The sequence below is a fragment of the Caretta caretta genome, chromosome 5, assembly GCF_965140235.1.
Source record: "Caretta caretta isolate rCarCar2 chromosome 5, rCarCar1.hap1, whole genome shotgun sequence".
Classification (NCBI taxonomy): Eukaryota; Metazoa; Chordata; order Testudines; family Cheloniidae; genus Caretta; species Caretta caretta.
This window is the reverse complement of record NC_134210.1, coordinates 82,266,871-82,291,360: the sequence shown is the minus strand read 5'-3', so window position 1 is coordinate 82,291,360 and position 24,490 is coordinate 82,266,871. Positions and strand designations below refer to the sequence as shown.

At 39.5% G+C, this 24,490-nt stretch overlaps 1 protein-coding gene across 2 annotated transcripts in view; it reads left to right on the top strand.

The window, feature by feature from the left end:
- Positions 1-24,490, top strand: part of FBN2 (fibrillin 2) — a 254,961-nt gene that overhangs the window by 189,210 nt on the left and 41,261 nt on the right. For both annotated transcript variants that reach the window (XM_048851711.2, XM_048851710.2), the window contains exons 41-48: positions 1,466-1,618; positions 6,713-6,781; positions 7,656-7,781; positions 12,241-12,366; positions 12,766-12,891; positions 13,959-14,075; positions 17,942-18,070; positions 18,442-18,561. In XM_048851711.2, coding sequence (XP_048707668.2) covers positions 1,466-1,618; positions 6,713-6,781; positions 7,656-7,781; positions 12,241-12,366; positions 12,766-12,891; positions 13,959-14,075; positions 17,942-18,070; positions 18,442-18,561 — 966 coding nt within the window. The remainder of the gene's footprint in view (positions 1-1,465; positions 1,619-6,712; positions 6,782-7,655; positions 7,782-12,240; positions 12,367-12,765; positions 12,892-13,958; positions 14,076-17,941; positions 18,071-18,441; positions 18,562-24,490) is intronic.

The window sequence follows — 24,490 nt, the reverse complement described above, 5'->3', positions numbered from 1 at the left end:
ACCTGACATGCTGTAGTGATCAGAGCTGTTTTAGACCTCATCTGGCTGCTTAAAATCTTCCCTGCAAGAAGGCTGACTTTGAAATCTTAGACGTTTATAGCTTCCTTTAAGTGCCTTATCAGAACATTAAACTTAAATGATTGCAACTGCAATGCTTAAAAGCTCTTGAGACGATATCACCTTTTCTAACCTTTATTGCAAAACTGCCACGTCAGATATCCATGAAAGAGTGTGGTGTTGTGTTCTCTAACAGAAGTCAGAGCTTTTCATTTTCACACATAATTTTTTGTATGTATATTTGGCTTCCAGCTGGTGAGTCTGCTAGAAAATGGGTCTTAAGAACAGCTATTTTTTTTTAAGTTTCTTTGCAATTTTTCTCTTTTCTAAGGCATCTGTGACCGAATGGAGATGGAACTGTATCATCTTGAGCAAATACACTCATCTAAAGTAATAGGGAGACAAAGTATAATTTAATTAAGGTGATTTAATCTGCAGGAAAAGTTTTTTTTAATGTATGCTGCTTGCACTCTCAGGGTCACTCTGAGTCAGAATTCATGAGTCACAGTGGCTAGGTCAGTAGTTGAAGGGATTTGACTTTTGGCTGAACTACTTTGTTGGTTACTGCAATGGGCCAGCTTTTTCTGGTGCACCCCCTCATGTCCTAGGGTCACCCTAAGGCAGCCTGCCTTAGTTTCCCCTTTTGGAATGTTCAAAAAAACTTCTCATAGGTTTTTTCTTGGTCAAAAATGCCCCTCTTTGGGGACTGGGTTTATTAATATAAAATTTTACTGTAGAGGCTGCATGGTGAGCTTCATGGTCTGCGGAGAAAGTGACAAATAATTATCTTGTCTTGGACCCACCCACCGTCAACCTAGGCTTGATTTACCATGAAGGCAACGGAGCCTTCTGAACCGGTTTCGTACCGGACGTGGAATTTGTGCTGCAGCAGAATTTCAGTGGCATTTTAGAGACAGTCCACTATGTCAATGTGGGCAGCCACAAATTATGACACACACATAGTTGAGGACTGCACAATGACTCAACTTCCTGGAGGTCTTCATGCTTTGAACCTCATTGATAAGAACACTGTGGCTTGGCTTGACTGGATTGCATATTCCAAATAAATATAAACAAACTAAAACTCAAAATCCCAAATCAAGTCAATTCATAAGCCCACCCAACACAAGGTTTCTCTTTCTCCTCCCAGGCCTCCATGCCTGGGGCAACTCCCTTGGTCTTGGGTCTTCCCTGAAGGAGCCTTTCCTCACTCCTGGAGGGACTACCACAGATTCCTGAACTTCTCCATTCATTGCAGTCACCTGCTGCCCTTTATAGGGAATTGTCTGATTCAACCCAAGTATACTTTGTTCTGTAATCAGGGTTGGCTGGCCCCAGTCCTCCAGCCCTTAAGGGGAGAACCACCCTGTTGCAGTTATCTTGTAACTCTGAGTGTTTTACCATGTAGATATGAGAAAGAGCTTTTGCTATAGAAGCTACAATGGAACCTCCTGTGAGAATGAACTGCCCTTCAATGTGACCAAGAGGATGTGCTGCTGCACATACAATGTTGGCAAAGCCTGGAACAAGCCTTGTGAGCCATGTCCAACCCCAGGAACAGGTAAGACTTCCCCTAACAATCCTGTTACATTAACTTCCACATCATCTTAGTTCCCTCTCTGTATCAGTTAGTGTGAGTTTCAGTTAAGATTATGCCATTGTCCAAAGGGAATGCAGAGTGATGCTATTCATGTTAGCTGCCAGCAACAATACTTAATCTTCATGGGCTAGACTTGAGTTCAGGCATCTGCCATCATGATCCCAGGAACAGGGTGGCCATGGTTGAAAGTCTGACATGGTACAGTAATGGTGTTGGCACAAAGCAGCTGCAACCTCCCCTCTGACCTAAAGACAGTCAGTGTTGCCCAAATATTGAGCAGTGGTGGATGTGGCCAAGAGAGCTGGGTGATATGACAACTCCGTTCACCCTGGCTGAAGCCTCTTCCAGGGAGGTGCCTAGAGAGCTCATGACATGAATTAAAGATGTTCCTGTTGGCTGCAGGTGGGAGTGAGGGCAGGCAGCAACACCAGTATCTGACCTTCCTTGGGTGAGTTGTCCCCAAGGGAGTAGGAAGGTGTTGATTGCATCCCCCATCATTGGCAGAATGAATCTGGCCTGGGGGCTACAAGGACCACACAAGTTTTTGTTTTAGGTAGAATGGAGCACACTGCTGTGAATTTGTTAATTTTGGATCAGTTGCGTTCTTAATAATTGCCAAAGCACTCAGAGCCTTGTGTAGGCGCTTTTATGGACATAAATCTAATTATAATTGAAATTAAAATATGTGTCTATAACAAATTGTAATATAAAAAGCCACAAGGTACATGCCAAAAGGAATGTCATGAGCAGTGCCTTTTTTCCATGCATGTACACTGCCATGTAGACAGCTGCAGAATTCTCACTTGTAAAGCTGCTGCCTAAATTGCCACCCAGAAGGCTTGGAAGAGAGATACGGTCATGCAGTGACTGAGGTGGCCCAAGATGTAGATAATACGGTGATTTCTGGAAGAGGTGCTGCAAGAGCAGAGCCCCTACTCCAGTGGAGTAGCTGAGCTCAGCAATGCTGGCACCTCCTCTAGCTGTGGAACTGCTAGACAGATCTGCTATAGACTGCTAGTCCAGATATATATATCATAGACTGCTAGTCCAGATATAGACTGCTAGACTGTGAGGGACATTCTCTTGTAGACTGTTAAAATAGTGGCAGGGCACGTTTGCTGTGGGGCTGGGCATGCTGTCTCCTCTCCTGTCTAACTTAGAGACTCTGCAGCTGGGAGTGTGCCACCCCTATGGTATTCCTGTCTCCACCAGAGCACAGGCTCAGCTCTGGCAGAGTTTAGGAACTGCATAATGCAAGCTCCTCCACCTGCTTGGTTTTCACTTTAACAGTTTGTTGAGTGCAACCCACTTCTCAGGCATTCACCCACCATCCCAGACCTGACCGTCTGTAAACTCCCTCTCCCTGTCAGCTGCTGTTACATGTTCCCCTTGGAAGGAGAGGAGCTCAGAGCCAGCTTGTGGTCACAAGCTGAACAGTGAGACTTCTGTGAATGGGAGAGAGGGTAGTGGGGTGGAGGGCTCTCTGCTATGCAGAGCCTTACCACGTAATTCTGGGAGCTGCATAACCTATGTCTAATGTGCATGAACAAGGGGCCTTGGTCATTTGTCTGCTTTGTGTATTATCTGATGTTATTTTCTCAGCACCCTGCAAAACTAGTAATCAAATAGAAAGACCATAGTTCATTTGTCAACATGATAAATTCCCACCAGAATACCTTTTTCATCCCAGTGTATGGGATTTCAGGAAAAGTGCAGTTGAATGTTTTTTGCATCCCATGTTTTTCTGAAGCTCAAAATGAGGAAGGAACGACTTCCTGGATTACAACACCAGCAGGAAAATCGTCAAACCTATAGTAATTCGTGGAATGCATAAACAAACACCGACATTCAACAATCGAGCAGAGGTCTCATAATGTACTGGGATAAAAATAATCACTTGTATAGCAAAAGACGCCTTTTATTATGTCCTTGGTTTTGCCCCTAAATCAGTGATACTCAATCTGCAGTTGTAGTGCTGCATGCATCTTTAGCGGAGTCCATATAACTGAAGTGGTCTTTTTGTTTGCCTTGTCTACCACATGGCGAAGGACAGAATGATATCCAAATGGATCAGAACCGCTTGGGACACCCTGTCCTACAAGCAGCCAGGAAGGAGCAAAAGGGGACCGAAAGGAGAAACGCTTTCCTTCCTTCCTTCCTTCCTTTCAGTAAGCAGGAGTATGAAGAATGAAGAGAAGAACTCTTCTTCTAGCAACCAAATGTGCGAAATGAAAGCAAGCGTGAGAGATGAAATACTGTGTTACAGTCGCAGAAAGCAACTGCAATAAGATCATGATAAAAATATAGTTTCACAGTGTCAGGATCGTATACATAGAGTATGTATGGCTGTGTGGACACCATTGAACAAGAAAGTGTCTCTGTAGCTGTTCTTAAATGCTCTTTAAAACCTCTCTGCCTGGGCAATTCTGCAAATAGTTACAGAGTTAAAATATCTCTGTTTCAGGACTTTGCCTGGTTGGCTTTTCTCCTTTAGATGTTTTTGCCGCAGTTCAAGACATTTCTGAACCTCTAATTCCACTAAGGAAGGGGTTTGTGTGGGGGGGTATCAAACACAAATTCCAGTTGTAAATGGTTGAATAGCTACAGTTATTCTGAGATAATGTGTATGTTCTGAAATCTGGGTGTAGGCTGCACATCACAGAAGCAGAGGTTATGGTGCATTGACCGTAACCAGCTTGCTGGCTTCAGCCCAGTAACTCATTAAAAGTGTTGTTATGGTTTGATGAGAACTATATTGTTCCTCTCAATGAGCTCAGCCTTTACATCTTCTCTTTCTGAATAACTCTTATTTTTTTGTTTGTTTGACAGCTAGTTTCACTCTCTCATGTATTTGAGTAACAAAGATTATATAGTTTAATGTCGCACATGCATGTGAATCACATCCATTAACATTAGACAGGCCTCTAACCTTCAAAAATAAGTGCTCTTGTAAGTTTTTACCCTCTCCGCCACTTCTCATTTATGACCAAATTGTATCTGATTAGTTGGCTCATCATTTGAGGTATAAGTAAATCATGAGGGACTAGTTACTGTTAACTCTTGCTGTCAATTTTACTTGATCTTACTGTCTTTATGAAATGTAATGTAGTAATAAATTTAGTATATGGTATTTGAAAATTACATACAAAAATCTGAATTTAAAAATGTTAAGGTTGCAAAGTCAAGCAATCAAAAGTTAGGAAATGCCAAAATTAAGGTTGCCTTTGCATATGCATTGTGAAAGTCTTTAACTATCCAATCACATGCTATTTTTTCCTGCATTATGCCTGCTCTTGCCCTGTGCACACACAGTGCTTCCAGAGGCCCCCTAACAACCTATTAATTGTTTTCACTTTCAGATAGCTGGTCACCAGCAAAACATTTAGAAAAGCCAATTTCAGCTGAAAGCTTAGGGCCAAATTAAGATTCCAAAAGGAGTTAACATGGCTGCCCCTGGGGCAGCCTTGATTTGTCCCAAAGTTTTCAGATGAAATTGGCTTTTCTAAATGTTTTGCTGATGATCAACTATCTGAAAGTGAAAATAATAAAATTTAAGGCCACAAGGGGAGCACTGTTAGGCTTCTTGTATAGCCCAGGCCGTTGAATATCATCCAGTGACTTCTGCATGAAACCCCAAAACTTGTGATTGAACTTGAACATGGTAAAAATTTGAAAAGCACTGACATGACTGAGTCAATAGTACTACGGCTTCTCAGTGCGTAAATGAGCGTACATGACTTAGGTGCTTTTGCAAATTTAACCCTTTGTCTTTTAGAAACATACTACTTCTTGATTTAATGACTCCCAAGTGATGGAGAGTCCACCACATCCCATGGAAGGTTGTACTAATGGTTAATCAGCCTTAACTGCTGAAAATTATGCCTTATTTTCCCATAATGTTAGTAGAATGGAAACTTAACACCAGACACTATAAATCAGTTTTCATTTTAATGCTGATGTAATGACTGAAAGAAAAGCGTAGTAACATTTCAAAATTAAGTGTCAAATTTTGCCCTTAAATACATCAGGAAATGAATAGGAACTGTACGTTCACATCCCCAGGGCAGAATTCGGCGGTAACTATTCACACAGTAAAGTTATTTTGTCCCAGCTCCGCTGTTTCACTGCAAGATGCACGAGGCTGCCAGTATCAGTGTTTTACAGATTTGACATAGTGAGAGAGGCTTCTTGTTGTGCAAAACTACACATGTTGATCAAAATGGGTCCATTTTTCCCTTTTAAAAGTTCACCATGTATTGTGAAGGTTTTCTTATGAACATTGCTGTGCTGGTAAAGTCTTATTGACTCAGAGGGTTAATAAGAAATATTTTACTAACAGAGGAGGTATGCTGTCACACCCTGCACTAATTGATTCCATTAAATGCTGGAAAAAAGCTTACTTACAAGTAACTGAATTAATCTAAATATATTGCCACTGCAGTTCCACACTGTAGGATTTACATGCCTTGCCCTGAAAGCCATGGCTCAACAGATAATAGTAAAAGCCATTAGGGTTATCTACATCCCTCATCCTCAAGATGCCCTGGAAGAGAGGGAGTAGTAGTCCCCTATCTCTCCCGGAGTTCCTTGCCATTTAAATTACAAAAATCTCTGAAGAGGAAAGGAGAATAGGAGAGACCAGTGTGGGGTGTTGGCCAGAGTTAATGTAGTCAATGAAAACTAGTTACTGTTAAGTTACCTTCAGTTTCCCTAGTAAAATTGCCTCTGTAGATCCTCAACTGTAGGAGATTAGAAAGTAGTAACAAATCTCAAGAAGTAGGCTGAGGAGTGCTACTTAAACAGAAAATGAAGGCCTGCTCTCCCAAACTCAACATCTGATATAGCTTCAAATGGAGCAAATAATGATATATAGAAGTGTGAATGAATTTCTGAGTGGTAGCTGCACTTATTGGCAAATTTGCTTTTAAATTTTACTTAGAAAAGCCGCAGTAGAATTGACTGGAAGTGCTCTTGGAAAGCTGAGGAAACTTAAAAAATAATTATTGAGGGACTTATACATATTCTTTACAAATGCATAATTTATTTCATGTTTAGCGGAATTTAAGACCATATGTGGGAATATTCCTGGCTTCACCTTTGACATCCATACTGGCAAAGCTGTTGGTAAGTTTTACTAAATGTATTTTCAACAAGTAATGTTTTGCCGCATAGTGTGTCATAGCAATATAATACATACTGCTATGAACTCTGTATACCAACTGTATGTAATAAAACTCTTAATTCCATCATGGAGTTCTGGTGACATCATGAATTGCAAGAGTATGTGGTTTGTTCAGGTCACTAGAACTCATGTTTACTTGGATTTGTAATTAATGTTATTTTAATATAACAGTTGTATGAAAAATTCTCCCTTCCTGCAACTGGCATTTTACATGCTTCCCTCTCTCCCTTTGGAGCTGTATAACCTTCTGCATTTCTCTGCTACATCCTGACAATTTCAGAAAAGTGCAGTAAGTTTAGAATAAGATTTTTATTATATATCTCCGTTTTTATTAAGTATTTTTCTAGTGCCATGTCTTCTTATACTGCTATCATTTCCTTTCCCTCTCCATCCCAGTATATGGTTACAACTGATACACTTTAAAAGAATAATTACCTATAAGAAACTTCCCTCTTGAGTTTCTTTGGGACTTTTCTGCATTCATAACACTTTATACACTGGAAACAGATATTTAATGTTCAGTGTTATCCCATTCCCATATCTCTTTTCTTCCTTTTTCCAGCTTCCTAACTGATTGATTTAAATCTATAATCCAAATCTTGAGCTTCTTTATTGAATATCATATAATTTATTTGCCCCATCATTCACAACAGCAGCATGTTTAGGGTTTTTTCTACACACACACACAATTTTTAATACATATATAATATATATTAAATGATGCTGAATAGCTGCAAGCAGAGTGAAATACAGAGAATCCATGGGGTACATCAAGCCATACAATACTCTGTGTGACTAATGCATATTCACTTTCAGATATTGATGAATGTAAGGAGATCCCAGGAATCTGTGCAAATGGTGTTTGCATTAACCAGATTGGCAGTTTCCGCTGTGAATGTCCCACAGGATTCAGCTACAATGACCTACTCTTGGTCTGTGAAGGTGATTTGAATGACAGTTTTTTTCTGTTTTGTCCCCACAAGCATGCTTATTGTAAAGGGGAGCATCAGGGCATAATTCCAATGCTCTTATACCTTAGGAGGAACAAGTTGTGGGTATTCTTTCAATGGTTATCTCATAATGACCATAGGAGGCACTTGTCTTTAAAAAACAAATGTATGTGCTAGCCAGTTTTTGACCGTTTTTGTTGCATTGGTTTTCATGCAACCTGCTTAAACATGTTTCCTTAACAGTCCCTTCTCCTTTCTAGGCCAGGCATTGTTTTGTTTTCTTATTTACCTTTGTGAGTGAATTTAGCACTCCTAAATGTGAGAAATAACAGCACTGTCTTGAACATCACGCTTTTGCCAATGCATCTCATTTTTGATCTACTCTTCCAGTACTCTCCTAGGCAGAGACGTATTAGTCATATCCAGTTGTGCAATGTTGTTATGACAATAAAACATGGGAATTAAAATTAGATCACTGTCATAATTTTCACTTGTGCCCTAACCTTGGATTTGAATTCAAGTCTGGAGGTGAAATCCTGCCTCTGTGGGAATTTTGCCATAGGCTTCAGAGGAGTCAAGGTTTCACCCCATAAGATTAGAATACTAACACACTGCATCACTTTCCTAGTGTTTTAATTAAATTATTATTTTGTTTAATTATATAAAGTTACATAGGTATATTTATGTACCCAGATAATAATTTTATTTATTTATTTATCTACACAGACTTTTACAGTTCCACTGTCAGCACAATGCAGAGGGGTATTAATTTAGATGGAATATACAGCCCCAAAGAGTCAAAGATGGTACCTTGGTTGTGGAAACTGTTTAATGTTAAAATGTTTTAAACAAGGTTTAGGGTTTGGTACACAGAGACCGTAGACTGCTTAGTTCGATAGCAAACACACAGGTCAGAACATGTCTCAGGATTAGGATGAAGAAGATCTGGGGTCTGAAGTGATGGGAGAGAGAGCGGGGCAGCCATGATGGGGCATCCTTCCCCTTCTCTTGTCTTTTCATCAGCCAGTGTCACAGTAACCCACTTTTCTCCCCCGTCTATTTTTTTTTTAAAAGGATCCATCCCCTCATTATTTTGTTTACCAGTTAGGCCTAATTTATAACACATCAGTTTTGCTTCATTGATTTCCAGTTCCAGGCTTTTTTTGTTTACCGAGCATGATTTTAACACATTCCTTGAGTTATATCGGTAGGTCTTTTTGTTTGCTTTTGTACCTTTTTCATCATAGGTTTTGTTGTTTATAGGTTGTTGTGACATTTTATGAACTTTCATTTACTTTACAATTGAGCTCACAATTAGGGCAAATTTGCAGACCAAATTATTGCAACATAATCCCTTTTTTATGAACCAGTTCCACATCAGGTCAGACTTCAGTTCATAAAATTTCAATTATAAACAAGAATCTGATTTTACTTTGAGCATATACAGGGGAGAAAAGGCACTTGGTTATATTTTAAATTGCAAATATTGCAATTTTTTATTTTAAAACTGGAATTTACACATTTTATTTCATTAAATATTACAAAAATTGCAGTAAAACCTTTCAGATATTAACAAAGCTAAAAACGTGCAACTTTATAGCTAAAACAAAACTTAGATCTGGTGCTGTTATATGTTTTAAGATGTTTAAAAACAAACTGGCTTTTATTACTTTTTTGGCTGTATGCCCAGAATGGGTTAAGATGGAAAAAACTTTTTCCTTTTCCTCCCCCGATTACACAGTTAAAACTATTTAAAGCTGCACATTTACACAACTGTAAAAAATTTAATGCACGAGTGGTTAAACTTGCTTATTTGGGGAAAAACTTTACCCTGATGGCATGTTTACCTAAGTATGTTGCCTTTTTTAAAAAGAAGCAACAAAATGATGTCTTTGGAACTGCTTTTGCATTCATGAGCCTTTTGCAATGCCCAAGAGTGGTAAAAATTTGCAGGCATTTTTAGACTATGACAGACCCTGCCCACCTGCTTCATCAACATTTGTGAGGACAACATGGCCATTGTGGCTAGTTACCCCAATAAGGGGATCTAACCTGTAAACACTAGCATCGTCCTATCTTACATGCACAAAACATCAATAATAATTACTGACATTAAAAACTAAACAGGAAAAATAATTGCAAAACCCAAAACAATCACAAGAAGGTTTGGTTCTGCAAAACTCCGTGTTTTGAGGGGCTTCTTGAAATTTAATTCACAGTCAGTGCAGTAGCAGCACTGAATTAAGCTGGCATTCTGCTAACAGGAGGGTTACCCAAGATGTACTTTTAGTAAAAATTGCTACACTACAACTACACTTCATTTTTGCCTCTTTTAAAAAATGCCTTTACATTAAACCTTTGAAGTTTTTACCATTTACAAAAACTACAACCCCTAAATTAAAAGAAAAAGGGAAAACAAAACAAAGCACTTGTAAAAAGGTTAAAAAATGAAGTGCTATAAAACAATTGAATAACCCTTTAAAAAAAAAACCAGATTAAAAGCATGCAAAGCAAACTGTTAAATTACATTCTGATACTACTGGGGTTTTCCTCTAGTTTAAGGCTGATTTTTTTAAACACATTTTTGACAATTTAAGTTGTTATACTGTAGAAATATGGCTTTTATCCAAAATTGGCAAACCTTTTTCTTTCCCTGCTGCCCCACATTTTGTACACCCTTTGCAATGTACACACACTTTCTCGTAAGGGTTTTTTAAATACACTGTTTAACTTCTGCATTGTGTCAAGAACTTACCAGTTTTTTTACACATTTTAAATTCCTAGTTTTGTTTATAAACCCTTGTTTTTTAAACCAACTTTAAAACAATTGTCTTTTTGCCAAGTTGCCAGCTTTTTGAGTATGTATTAACCCTTTAGACTCACCCAGGGACATAAAATGTATTAATTTAGATGGAATCTATGGACCTAAAGAGTCAAAAGTGTTAACATGACTTTTAAACTGTTCAGCATTAAACAGTTTTTAAAAAGGTTAGGGTTTGGCATACTGACCTTAGTCTGCTTAGTACCATGGCAAACACACCATTAAAAATCATTTTAACCTTATCTTAAAGATACAGAAAAGACAGAAGAACAACTAAAGAAATGTAATGTGTTAAATAAGGCTTTTAGTTTATTAACACACTTTAGGATATTTTCCCTTTATCTGGAGAGAGTTTTTAGAAAGAAAAAAAACCCTTGTTTGACTGGGTTTTTTTAAGATGGCATTGAAGATGGTAATAACTGTCCTTTTGTGGGGAAAAGAGAAATATTTAGTTAAAATGGGCTGGACATGTTGTTGTTGCTATTGTTATTAAAGTCAGATTCCATTTCCTAAGAAGATAAAACAAGACAAATATACATGAAAGGGAAAGCGAAAAGAACAACAAAGAGAAAATGCAGCCACTGTCTACTGTGGTTGCTCTTCACAGTTTCACTTACAACCTTACCACTGGAAAAGCACAGGCACCACATATGGTCTTATCAGCCACTCCCTGACCTAGCAAACTTGTACCAGAACTGGGCTGCTTGGGGCACTGCTTTTTGCTGCTTCTCTATGGGCACAGACTTCAGTTGTGTTAAAAGATATACAGTCCTGACCAACTAAGCCAGTCTCCTATTAGACAAAAGGAACAAGGAGAGAGAGTGATGAAAGAGAAGCCATAAGGTATAGAAGGAAAAGGACTTTGGGGTGAGGGAGGGAGGACAGACAAAGGACAGACAGTCTCACATGCCAGATGCTGTTTGAGATTTAGCTGGAGGTTCGGTGTCATCTGGGTGTCTCTCTCTGGCCCGGGCTGATCAGGACATCTCTCAGGATTAGGTTGAATCCGATCTAAGGTCTCAGGAGATGGTGGGGATAGCAGCCATGATAATGAAGCTTGCTCCAGTTGCCAGTTTTTCTCCCCAAATCATTTTTTAAGGACCCAAAAAGGGATTGGTGGGTGGAATAGCCCATCCTACTTGGTTTATTAGTTAGGCCTAATTTCAGTTGATTGATTTTCAGTTCTGCACTTTTTTTGTTTACCAATTTTTTACATAGGTACCCTGAGTTATATTAGTAGGCATTTTTGTTTGGACTAATGTAGCCTTTTTGATTTGCTTTTGCACCTTATTTCATTAACATATGTTGTTATAGGTTATTGTAATATGTCTTGAATTTGTACTTTTTATAGTTAAGCTTACAGTTAGGGTAAATTTGTAGGCCCAATTATTGCAACAGGGCTTAGATCCATAAGGTCTGATTCTTTCCTAACCCTGGTTTTTCATTGTTGGAATTCTATTAACTTCAGTTCATTCTGTTGACTGGCTTACACTGGTGCAAGTGAGAGGAAATTCAGGATCAGAATCTCCATTCTCCATGTTATCCTTCCATGGCACTAAAAATATCTGTACTCTAGACCAAATAAATATATTGTGGCACTTGACATTTGAATTAGGATTCTTTGTTTCAGATATTGATGAGTGTAGCAATGGAGACAATCTCTGTCAGCGAAACGCAGACTGTATCAACAGTCCTGGGAGTTACCGCTGTGAATGTGCTGCAGGTTTCAAACTTTCACCTAATGGTGCCTGTATTGGTAAGAAATCAGTTGATTCCACTGCTTTGCTTGAATCCATTTGTATCTATCACATTTACATGTTTCCTGTCGAGATGCAAGAGAAACTTTTTTTTTTTAGTTTGCTTGTCAAAACTATGTAAAAACTTTACGATCTAGCCATATTTTTCTGTTCATAATAAGAAACTCCATGAGATTTTAAAACAACTTCCTTGAGGTCAAGCTGTTGCTAGAATATGTTTGAGACCTCAAAATGTATAGACAAAAGGAAAGTTCCTATAAAATCAGTTTTGTAATGATTCCGTTTTGGTTATGAATAATTCTGAGCATGATTTAAATAATTTACTAACTTTGTAAAAACATGTTTGTGAAAAATGAATGATAAAAATCTATGTCACGTGTTTTATATTTTTGTTGTAGATCGCAACGAATGTTTGGAAATTCCTAATGTTTGCAGTCATGGCATGTGTGTGGATATGCAAGGAGGTTACCAGTGCATCTGTCATAATGGTTTTAAGGCATCCCAAGACCAAACCATGTGCATGGGTATGGAAGGGATATGCTTTGAGTTCTAGACAATGGAATGTATCTAGAATTTGAATCGTATTAGGAGGTTATATTTCTATTAAAGTACTGATTTCATATATTAAGTATCAATGAGACAAATTAGAATTTCCTTTAAGAAAGTGCTTTGAAGTAAAATATGCTTGATCCTTGTTTCTTCTTCAGGGCTACACATCACTGAATAAAATATAAAATCAGTGTTCATAAAGATGTGATGATGAAGTCTTCATATTGAAGGGCACTTAATATGATTAAATCCCTATTATTATTGTGCTCTTATGGTGATGTGAAAGAGATGTCACTAAGATACATAAATCACAGAACCATAGGTTCTTGTCCTTGACCTTTTGGTCTGTTCGGATTTTTAGAATTGTAGACATTATATTATTATGAACAGGTAATGCATGTATGCAGCTCCCTTTGTGTCACTTTTTGGTTAATGCTTTGAGAAAACAGCCAAATATAGCTTCTGCAGCTTTTGTAAATAAGCCTCGTGTAAATTCTGGCTCTAACTAGGAGTTCAGTGTCCCTCTGGAAATATAGGAAGTATTCCAATTTTCTTATTATACAAATATTGGAAACTTCTTCATATGCTGCTGTGTCCTTGTGTATCTTCCTTTTCTCAATTTTTTCAGTTGAATCACATTCAAATTATTTGTGCAGGGTACTTGGCAACTGACTTGTTCTAAGTCCAAATATCCAAACTTTGATTATTTAAAAAAAGTAACAGTAACCTTTTTCATAACTCTCATAAATTTAAACTAACAGTTTTTAAGGTTTCAAACATAAATCCTGAAAACAACTGCATATGGTAAAAATATCCCTATGATCCTGCCAACTCTTACAAAAATTTTCAAGTCTCACCTTCCACATTACAAAAAATAAATTTAAAAATTCTGCAAAATAATCATGAAAACTGCCATTTTTTCTTAAAAATACACTAGAAACTAATACTTGAATAAAGAACCTTTGCAAGATCCTTTTGTGTGCATACCATATTAACAACTGGGAAGACAAGTTCCTGTCTACAAATTTATTTGTCTTTGCAGATGTTGATGAATGTGAACGCCATCCATGTGGAAATGGAACTTGTAAAAACACAGTTGGATCATATAACTGCCTGTGTTACCCAGGATTTGAGCTCACTCATAATAATGACTGTATGGGTAAGTACTTTAATCTAGTACTTCAATTTCATTGCTGCTACTTTGGTGTCACATGGGGAGGTATTTAAAGAAACTTAAAAAACCCCTAAACCATAGTCGAAACTGACCAGGGTACTAGCGAAGGCAAGGAAGTACAGAAAATGATACTGTTACCTCCTTTGTGCCCTTCTGTAGATAACACTTTCTCAACAAATCATTATTTTGGATATCATTGAAAGAATTTTCTTGTGTCATTCTTTAAAAAGATGCAAGCCCTGACTCTTTGGTGCACTGGAACTGCTTTGCTCTGGTCCGATAGTGCAAAGCCGTCCCAGCCACTGGAGGATTCCTCTATGTTGAGAAACCTTCGAGTAGTGCTGCCATAGTGGCTTTTGTGCCATCCGCCTCTTGGCTTCTGGCATAGAAGGAAAGGAGGCATGACTGATATTCCCTTACACTCAACTGATCCCCAACTGCTGTGACGGTTCCTGGGGGCCATTGGCAGCCAGCATAAATCACATCAGGGACTGGTCCAGCATCTTCAGCGGTTGCAAATATGGCTCAAAGTATCTCTTGCCTCACTCCCACTGGAGACTTGTGCTGAGCATTCTTCAGCTATAGCAATGATTCAGGGCCATTGCTGAAAATGATACTTCATCTCAAGTTGTATGGCACTGTTCCTTATTTACAATACAGGATGTTTGCCCAATGCATTAATAACATTTAAATAAGTGGTTCTCAGTAGTCCCTTGCGTCCCAGTCAGCACACAGCTGTGGCCCATGTGACGTTCTCAGGTCTGTAAATCGGGTGAGGTGGGAGGGGGACCTGACCTGGGTGCAGAGCCAGCAAAGGGTACAAAAATGGGTGGCACAGGATCAGGCCCAGTGGTATCAGCCCCAACCCCAGCAGGATCGGTCCCAGAAGCATTGGCAGGAGACCAGGATGTTCAGCACCCCCCTACTCTGCAAGATCGCAGGTCCAGTGACCTCAGCTGGAGCAGGCTCCCTGGCACCAGGTCTGCAGTGGCAGGTGGACAGGGTGGATTGCACAGCTGAGCTATGTGTCAGAGTACAGGCGCAGAGTGGGTGGTGCAGGGGTGGGAGTGCTAGGGCTGTGGGGGTTGCAGGCAGGGTCTGGGGCAAGGGGTGGGAGTGCAGGGAGTTAGAGATGTGGGAGAGGGTGCAGCTGGTGCATGGGGGACAGACTGCAGGTGGGAGGACTGGTGGCTGGGGGCAGTCCTTGGGGGAGATAGATGCTGGGGGCAGTTGCTGGGTGGGGGGGGCTGGATGCTGGAGGAGCAGTCCCTGGGAGAGGTATTCTGCCCTGGAGAGGGCACCCTGTCTCTACAGGGCAGGCACATTTGCCAGCCCAGTGTTGGGGTCTGAATGCTGGGGGAGCAGTCCCTGGGGGTGGGGGGCAGGGGAGAGGGCTGGATAAATCCAGGGCAGTCCTTGGCTGTGAGGGCACCCTGCACTGGGCAGTGCTCTCCATCTTTGCAGGCAGGCTCTGGGAGTATGCCCTCTGGGCACTCAGACCAGCTCTGTGGAAGTGAGGGTGGCAGTACACCATGCCATGCTACCCTTACAGTAAATTAATTAATTTTAACAGTGAATGTTTTGACTTATTTTGCTAAATTAAAATGCTCTTGGTAGACATTTGTCAGTGTTGAAAGAAAGGTACTATATCTATTTGAATCATATTGCTGTCATATAACAAATACGAAACCTTATTTTTTTAGTAGTATATATATTGTGTGGATGCGGCCCACATAACACATAGAGAGCTGCATGTGTGTCCCACAAAGTTAAATAGGTTGAGAACCAGTGATTCAAATAAATAATTTTCTTCTTACAATTGTGGTTTTTCTAAGTTAGCTCACTTCGGTACCTCTTTTCATTCATGTTGATACATTGCAAAAGTGCTCATGATATCACTGTCTACAAGTTAATTTTTTTCTTTTTGCTTAAGTCACAGAGCGTTCTTCTGGAAACTTGGGTTCTGGACCCCTTATTATCATTATTATTATTATTAAGACTTCCTCCCCTCCCTTTATACTTCCCACCTCTAGACTAATAGCTTGTCACTCGCCCACCTCAGATTTTCATAGCTGAACTTCCATGCCAGTGTGAAAGAGGGAGTGCCCTCAGTATTAGGGAAAGAGGGAAACACCAGTGCCAAGGAAGCAGTTTCTATTGGCCTCCCAAACTCTCTTGCCCTCCCAAGATTACTTCATCTACCCACAGTCACTGAACCCATTTTCTTATTTTCCACTGCATGCATCCAATGAAGTGGGTTTTAGCCCACGAAAGCTTATGCTCAAAAAAATGTTAGTCTCTAAGGTGCAACAAGTACTCCTCGTTCTTTTTACAGTCACCACTGTTTCCAGAGTACAGCTAAGCTTTTGATAGTTTTCTATAACCATGGTTCCTGGATCATCTTTTTTAAGAGGGAGATTAAAGCCTTCCGGGACTGGAGAACAGAGTAGGTCAGTTGACATCCTCTCCTCTAAGGGGAAAATAAGAGCCTTCACACAGGCTGAACAGGGGAGAAGAAAGTCTTTAAATTCCTTCCAACTCCTGGAGAGAACCAAAACACAGTCTATAAATCATTTTTACATCCTTTTCTCCTCCAGCAGAGGGGAAAAAAGCAAAACTTGCTGCACATGGGCAACAGAATGCAGCTTTAAACAGAAGACGCCCCTTCCTTTTGTGTGGCAGAATGGCTGCTGATCCACTCCCAGTAGCCCCAGCAGCTATCCTCCTCTCTCATAATGGCTCCATGCTGTTTTCAATGAGGCTAACAAGCTCAAGTTGATTCATAGCCCGGGGTCATTCATTACTATTCGCCTTCCTGCCCTGGAGCCCCATGGCATTCTCCCTCAGCCATGCCCCTGCCCACTGAAGGACAGCATAGCTCATCACAAGGAGATAATAACCAACTACAAATATCTGAATGGAATAAATAGCATGGAAAGAGAAGAATGGTTCCTGAGCTGTAACCAGTAACACAGAAATTGCCATATTGCATCAAATCAGTGTTCCATTTAGTTCAGTATTCTGTTATCAACAGAAACCAGTATGAGATGTTTCAGAGGACGGTTGAAACATCTGCAGTAAGCTATAAGGATTATATACCTGATAGAAGAGTGTTTAATCTTCAAGTCTCAAATTAAAATATTTTTAAATAACAAAGAGTAAGTTGTCTCTAAACCAACTAGAATTAACAGCTAGCATCTTATTCTACCTGACGCACACACTTTTCCTTCCATCCACCCCATACTTTCCCATCGGCACTGTCCTTGTTCACGTGTCTTTTTAAATCTATGTTACTAAAATGGCTCTGTAGAGCTAATTGGGTATTTCACCAGTGCTCAGTCTCCCACTTGTTGTGGTCTCCTGAACTACAGAATCAGCTTGCAGGACGCAGGATGATTCAGTGCTGTCTGCAATATACATTTTCAGAAATGTGAAAAATAATAAAACAAGTTCAGTGAAAACATGAGCACATCTGAAACGCCAGATGAAATCCAAAATGCCCCATGTAACATTTTCTTCTCTGTGCCTGAAGTTAGTATCACACAAAGAGTCACTTGGCAGCAACTGAACATCTCCAGATGCAGTAGCTGATGTAATGCTGCAAGTTTAAAAATTGTAATACCCTATAAAAGGGGGTGTTGTTTAAATAGAACATATGCCTTAATGTACTGAAGTGAGAGTTACTTTCCACTAGCTGTCAACTGTTCCCTTGCTGCTCAGATTTGTCTCTTCCATGGAATTATATATTGCAACTTTAGTGTGTTTATACCATACTGTATATACTGTGTCTGCATATACATTCTAACTGTTAGACCTCTTGGAAAGGCTCAGCCTCTCTCGTTTATTTACAGATATTGATGAGTGCAGTTCCTTCTTTGGTCAGGTGTGCAGAAATGGACAATGTTTTAATGAAATTGGTTCGTTCAAATGTTTATGTAATGAAGGATATGAACTTACTCCAGATGGCAAGAATTGCATTGGTATGTACTAAACCAACCAGAGATTCCAAACTTCTCTGACTTGAAATAATCAAACTGTTGGCCCCATTTAGAAGTAAATATTACAATCTGAATAGCTAAGATAGAATACTGAGAACAAAAGACTTACATTAAGAAAATTGGTGGCAAAAGTGTGAGGGTTTAAAATAATGTCAATTGTTTTCCTTTCCCGAGCTCGCTTAAGTCGATGAAGTCAGGAAAGAACCTATAGGCTCATAAAAGACAACCCTCTGGCTTACATCTCTGTTGTGGATGACAATAATATCAGCCATTGTTACATAAACATAAATAATTCACTGTTGCATTAATTTCAAAATTTCCACATCCTTATATATTCTATTTATTCTTTTAAGATACTAATGAGTGTATGGCACTTCCTGGTGCATGCTTTCCTGGTACTTGTCAGAACTTGGAAGGGTCATTCAGATGCATCTGCCCACCAGGATATGAAGTGAAAAGTGAAAGCTGTATTGGTAAGGCTGTTACTGTTACTTCTGAATGATTTACTAATATAGCAGACTATCTGGTGTAGACTTGATGAAAAACATGTAAATATTGTTGATGAAAAGCCTCTTCTATTTTAGCAAGTCATGATGACAAGGAATAAGCAGCAGTCATCAGCAGCTGTCCTTTTAGCCAGCAGGCAAGATATTATGAGCTGTAGTGAGAGAAAAGGATGTAAGGACTCAATGTTTTTCATTAATCCAAATTAAAAAATATTTTGTCTAATGCTCAAAGAATTTCCAGTCTTTCTTTCTTTTCCTAATCTTTTTTCCAAATGAAAAAAGAGAGACTATCTACTGAATATATACAGTGATTACAAAAATTATAATTTTTGGCAAGCAGTGCATTAAACGGCGATTCAAAGTATCTCGTATCATAGAATTGTGACGTTTAAAAATCTTAATAAAACTATTGAGCTACTTTTCCCTATGGAAACAGAGTTTTCTAAATCAGTTTCTCCTAACAGATGTTTTCTGTTTTTGAGTCTTACAGCCCGTGGGAGCATATGCATCAAGATTTCAATCCCAAATTCATAGCAGAGATGGTGAAACAGATCTTTGTTTCAGTTTTAGAAGAATAACTTTGAGAACCCTGTTGAAAATCAGTTCAACGCTTTAATGTCACCTTTCTTTTCTTGTTTTGTGGAGGAGAAATACAGAACTCTGCTCCAGTGCAGCAGCGAATTGAAACCATCATTACCAAATTAGAAACAATACCCAAACAAGTTCAGTCCTCATCAGGAAAACTAAGAAGAGGGCTAGCATGAACCTAAAAGTAAATTTATATATATTTATATATATATATATATATATATATATATATATATATATATATATGTTAAAATTAATCCTACAGTATCCTTACTGAAAGTCTTACTCAGGGAGAACGCCTACTGAAGTCAGTGGGAGACTTGCTCAAGTAAGGTCTGAAGAAAACCTCTGTTCATACTTCAAGATTCGGTCTGTAACAATTTAATCTATCTAAATCTAGGAACAGAGGCAGATCTCAAAGACACTGTAGGTTTTCCTCTTTTAAAAGTGTGATATATTTTCTAAGATCACAAGTTTTTCATGCAAGTATCATTCTACATTGTTCAGTTTGCCTGCTGACTTCGCAGCTCCTTTTGGCTGCTGCTGCCTATATTAACAACTGAGTTTAAGATTAATCCAAATCACCTACAGTTATAAAATCCTTCTAAATGAAAGTTGTTGCGTCCCAGGAATATCACTGTTTAAGACCATGTTTAATTTCCTCTCAGTGTCTTGTATGTTTTTGGACAACACCACAGTAAAACTGTAAAATATTCCCTTTAATCAACTTTCAGTTCCAACAAAAAACAGAATTGCATATTCCTACTTTCTTCATCCTGCCGTGTTAAAAAAATTCTGTTAATATCTTTTGCTTGATATCGTGTCATTTTTATTAATATTTTGACTAATATCACAATATTTTGTAATCAGTTTATTTTATGTTGCTTTTCTAATGTGCAGCCTTCTTTGTAATGCTCTGTTACTGTATTTGAAATTTGTTCATTATTGCTAAATTCAACTCATTTACACCTGTGCAACTAGAGTTCGATGTGTGAGTGAAGGCAGCGTTACTCTTGGGGAGGTTCTGTACCAAACCATTACAAATTCTGCAAAATTCTGCAGATTTTATTTGTCAAAATAATGCAATACAATCACACCAGTTTCAATTGTTTTGGTAAGTTTTTTTGAACTACAATACAGAAAAAATGTCATAATAACTATTCAGTATTTCCTAAACACATGAACGTTAAGTTACAAATACTTAGTAACTCGTACCCTCCATTCCAGTTATAATCCTGGATTTTCATTTAAATTACATTAGAGAACACCAAACAGAAAGAAAAAAAGAAGTAGAATGTCATTTTAAATTGCTCAGACTTTCACACATGAAAGTCATACAGTTTTGCTAATCATTGTCCTGGACCTAGCTGGGTACTTTGAGAAGTGCTTGGTTCTGATTGTCCTGACAATTATTGACTGCTTGGTAAATGTTTTATTTGCCCTCAAAAGTCTTTTTTTTTTTTTTTAATGGGTAAGTAAAAATCTAACCCCATTGTACCACTTTGGCACAGGAAAAAAGTGAGAAAGTGCATAGATCTTCCTAGCTGATTCCCTCACTGTCATTTATAAGGCTTTACATCACTCTGGCAATGTAGGGCCTTAAAACTTCTACAAGTTTTTATGCTCCTGGGGGAATTACTGAGAATGGGAACAGTTAACTAACAATAGAATAATTAACAGTGTTACTATGCAGACAGGTTGCTACATTTCTCCCTCAGAGAAACCATCAACAGCAACATTAACAATGTGTTTTTTTTAACAAAAGCTATTTTCTTTAACTTATAAACAAACAATTTTCAGTAACATGATACTAATATTTAATTGTTTTTTCAATTCTCAAGAAGTTACATTTTACTAGGCAGGCAGACTGCTACACTTCTACCTCCGGGACAGAGCCTTCCTCCTGGATACCCTGCTCCGCACCCCTGCAGCCACAGTATCAGGAGAGAGGAACAGTCTCTCTCTCACTTGTTGGCCAACCCTGCCCCCTGACGGTGATAGTCTCCCCCACAGGCACGCATGCGAGTCCCCCTCCTCCCACAGTGATTTGCATCTCTGAAGCTGCTCCAGGCACCCTAAGCTGCGGGGAAGAGACTCGTGTCCCCCTGCAGATTTTCTTTGAATTTTTCTGCATGAGGGGAACAGAAATATGAGGGCCATATGAATTCTGCTCCCCTGCATTGGTGCAGAATTCTGTCAGGAGTACAGTGTGTCTCCATGCATGTGCAATTATATCAGATGATGTACCATAAGTCAGTAATTGTAATTTTTTCTAAATGTCATTAGTTATCATCATTCTCTCTCAAGACCTGGAGAGCATTTTGATCCTCTAATAAGATGATTTGATTTGACTAGAGGTTTACAACATGCATGACCCCTGTGAGAAGCAAAGACTAATGAGGGGAGTTGGTCAGGCTTTTAGGTTGACCAGCTGGAAATCCACCCAGGCCTGCAAAAGTTCCAGACCCATATTGCTCGTTGAAATAAATGTGACTCGGTATCTGTTTTGTAAATTTTATTAAAACTGTTAAGCTAAAATCAAATCAAGAAAACATATCACCAAAGAGAAGTTATTAATATTAAAATAAGAATCAAATCAAGTCAAACCAGAAACAGTATCATATGATGAGTATTCTATGATGTTTAGAACAGCAGTTAGATCTATGAATTCTACAGTTGTTTGAGAAGACTTTCCCAATTGAGAATGTCTGGCCTTCCTAAGAAGTGCAGGTAATGGCTATCAGCTTGCCTTTTGAGGGTTTGGATCTCTCTAGTTCCATGCTGGAGAATCTGAAAAGGACCAGAAACACAAGAAGATCCCTAGAGTTCACTCATTTCACCTAGACTTAATCTTTTAAAATATGTGACTACTGGGAAATTACCAAAATAATCCATTCTAACCAGGTGATCATGTCTTCCCAAAGTTGAGTATGTCAACTCTAACTTTGCTGCATGAAATTGTGAGTTCATATCAAAACACTGGTTCCTTCTGCTAGTAATCTCAGTACTTTTGTCACGTTTCACCGTTCTGCTCACCATTTCTTCAATGCCATTATGCATCTGTGGCCAGAATACAACTTCTCTAGTTCTCCTTTTTGATGTGGTCATTCCAAGGTGATCTTTGTATATTCATTCCAATGTTTTTCTTTCCCATCACTCTGTGGGAACCACAAGCTCTTGCGAGTGTATCTGCCATTACTTAGTGGTGTCAGGTTAGAACTTCAGGATCACATCATAGTTCTGTATTTTTTAAAGTAGTCACAATATCCTTGATGGTGCTTCTCCAAGCCACTTTTTGTGTATTGCAATCAGAGATTTATGATTACTTTCTGCTTTGAAGCTATGGCCATAAAATTGTGAAATCTAGTACATCCATCTGCCAGACCTAATGTCTCTTTTTTCAATTTGCAGATATGTCTTCTTTGCAGCCATTATAGGCATACATGCATACAAAACTGGTAATCTGTTCCATAACACTTTAATAGTACTACTCCCACCCCTCCTTTCAAGGAACATGTGGAGAGTTTGTTGTCTTTCAGGGGGCCAGAAAATTGCAGCTCTGGAGCTGCTATCAGAATGTTGTTTAAATCATTGTACTCTCTTTTGTGCTCTGGCATCCATGCCCATTATGGTATCAGTGTTCGCTTTCATGCCTGCTAGATTCTCTAACATCTGTCTCATAAAGTGAAATATTTCTGGAGTCTAATATATTCCAAAAGGCAGTTTTAGGAAGCAGTATCTGCCAAATGGTGTGTTGGAAGTGCAGTTCTGCTTTGTTCCTATGTGTGCTCCACCATAGAATGTGCATGTGTTCATGCGCTCTTGCTCAGAGATTTTAGTTAGCAGTGTCCGCACCTGCACTCTTTATATCCTTGGATTCTGATGCAAGAATATATAGGGAGAGGCAGACATACCGCTGCTCCAGTTCCTTCTCAACTGCCCTTTACTCGAGACAGAGCATAGTGGTGTCCACTGTGAACTTCTCAGCTCTTATCTTCTTAAGAAAATAAGAATTTTCTTCCTAATTGTTGTTGTTTGCTTTAGCATGTGTTTGTGTTTCTGCCCCTCTCCCCTGATCACTTTGCAGTCAGGGTCTTCTACCCTCACTCTTGTTGTCTACAACCTCCCTGCTTGGGTTATGCCAAAGATCCAGGGTTTCAAACCCTGCCAGAGCTGCCACAGGTCTTTCCCCCTCAGCAAAAAGCATCCCAGCTGCCTTGGAGAGTCATAGGTCTCATCTAAGAGCAAGGTCTGCACGAGGCTTAAAAGCAGATCTCACAAGCTGAGGGAGGATAGATTGACGCTCCTCCTGATGGAGTGCTCATTGAGACCTGTGGGGGGTTCCAACTCCCTTCCCCCATATCTTGGCCTCAGTCACTTACTCCAGACTGGTCACTTCAAAAGACCATAAGGCGGATTCGGAAGTGAAACACTCAGAGGTAGAAAACCCATTCCCCGGAGAGAGACTCTCCAAAAGGGGAAAGTCACTTCTTTAAGACAGGGAGCAAGGAGACTTTGCGTCCCAGTATAAATACTGCTAAGGTTTCTGCAGGCCCCAGTACCAAGATACCAGTACCCAACAGAAAAGACTTTTGGTATGCCTCGTGCTGAGATGTCTTCTAACAAACTACCGTGAGTGGCACCATTGTTGGTACTGGAACGGGAGACCTCTAGGAGACCCCTAAGAAGCCTTCTTCAACCAGTGTTCCAGTACTGCTCTTCTATGTATGCAGCCACAAGGAGCACATTGACCTTACCTCCACACTGCTCCCAATACTGTCCACCTCAGGTCACATTGCACTCAGACTGTAACTTTTCATTATCCCCACTGCCATCTCAGGTTCCCGTTAGCACTGTGAAAGAATCATCGAATATTAGGGTTGGAAGAGACCTCAGGAGGTTTTGGCCCAATCCTCCAATTTGTCTGGGTCACTCTGGACCCTCTCCCTACCCTCCAGCGTATCTACCTCTCCCCCCAGCTTAGTGTCATCTGCGAATTTGCTGAGGGTGCAATTCATCCCATCATCCAGATCATTAATAAAGATGTTGAACAAAGCTGGCCCCAGGACTGACCCCTGGGACATTCCGCTGGATACTGGCTGCCAACTAGATATCGAGCAGTTGATCACTACCAGTTGAGCCCGACAATCTAGCCAGCTTTCTATCCACCTTATAGTTCATTCATCCAATCCATACTTCTTTAACTTGCTGGCAAGAATACTGTGGGAGACCATATCAAAAGCTTTGCTAAAGTCAAGATATATCACATCCACCGCTTTCCCCATATCCACAGAGCCAGTTATCTCAT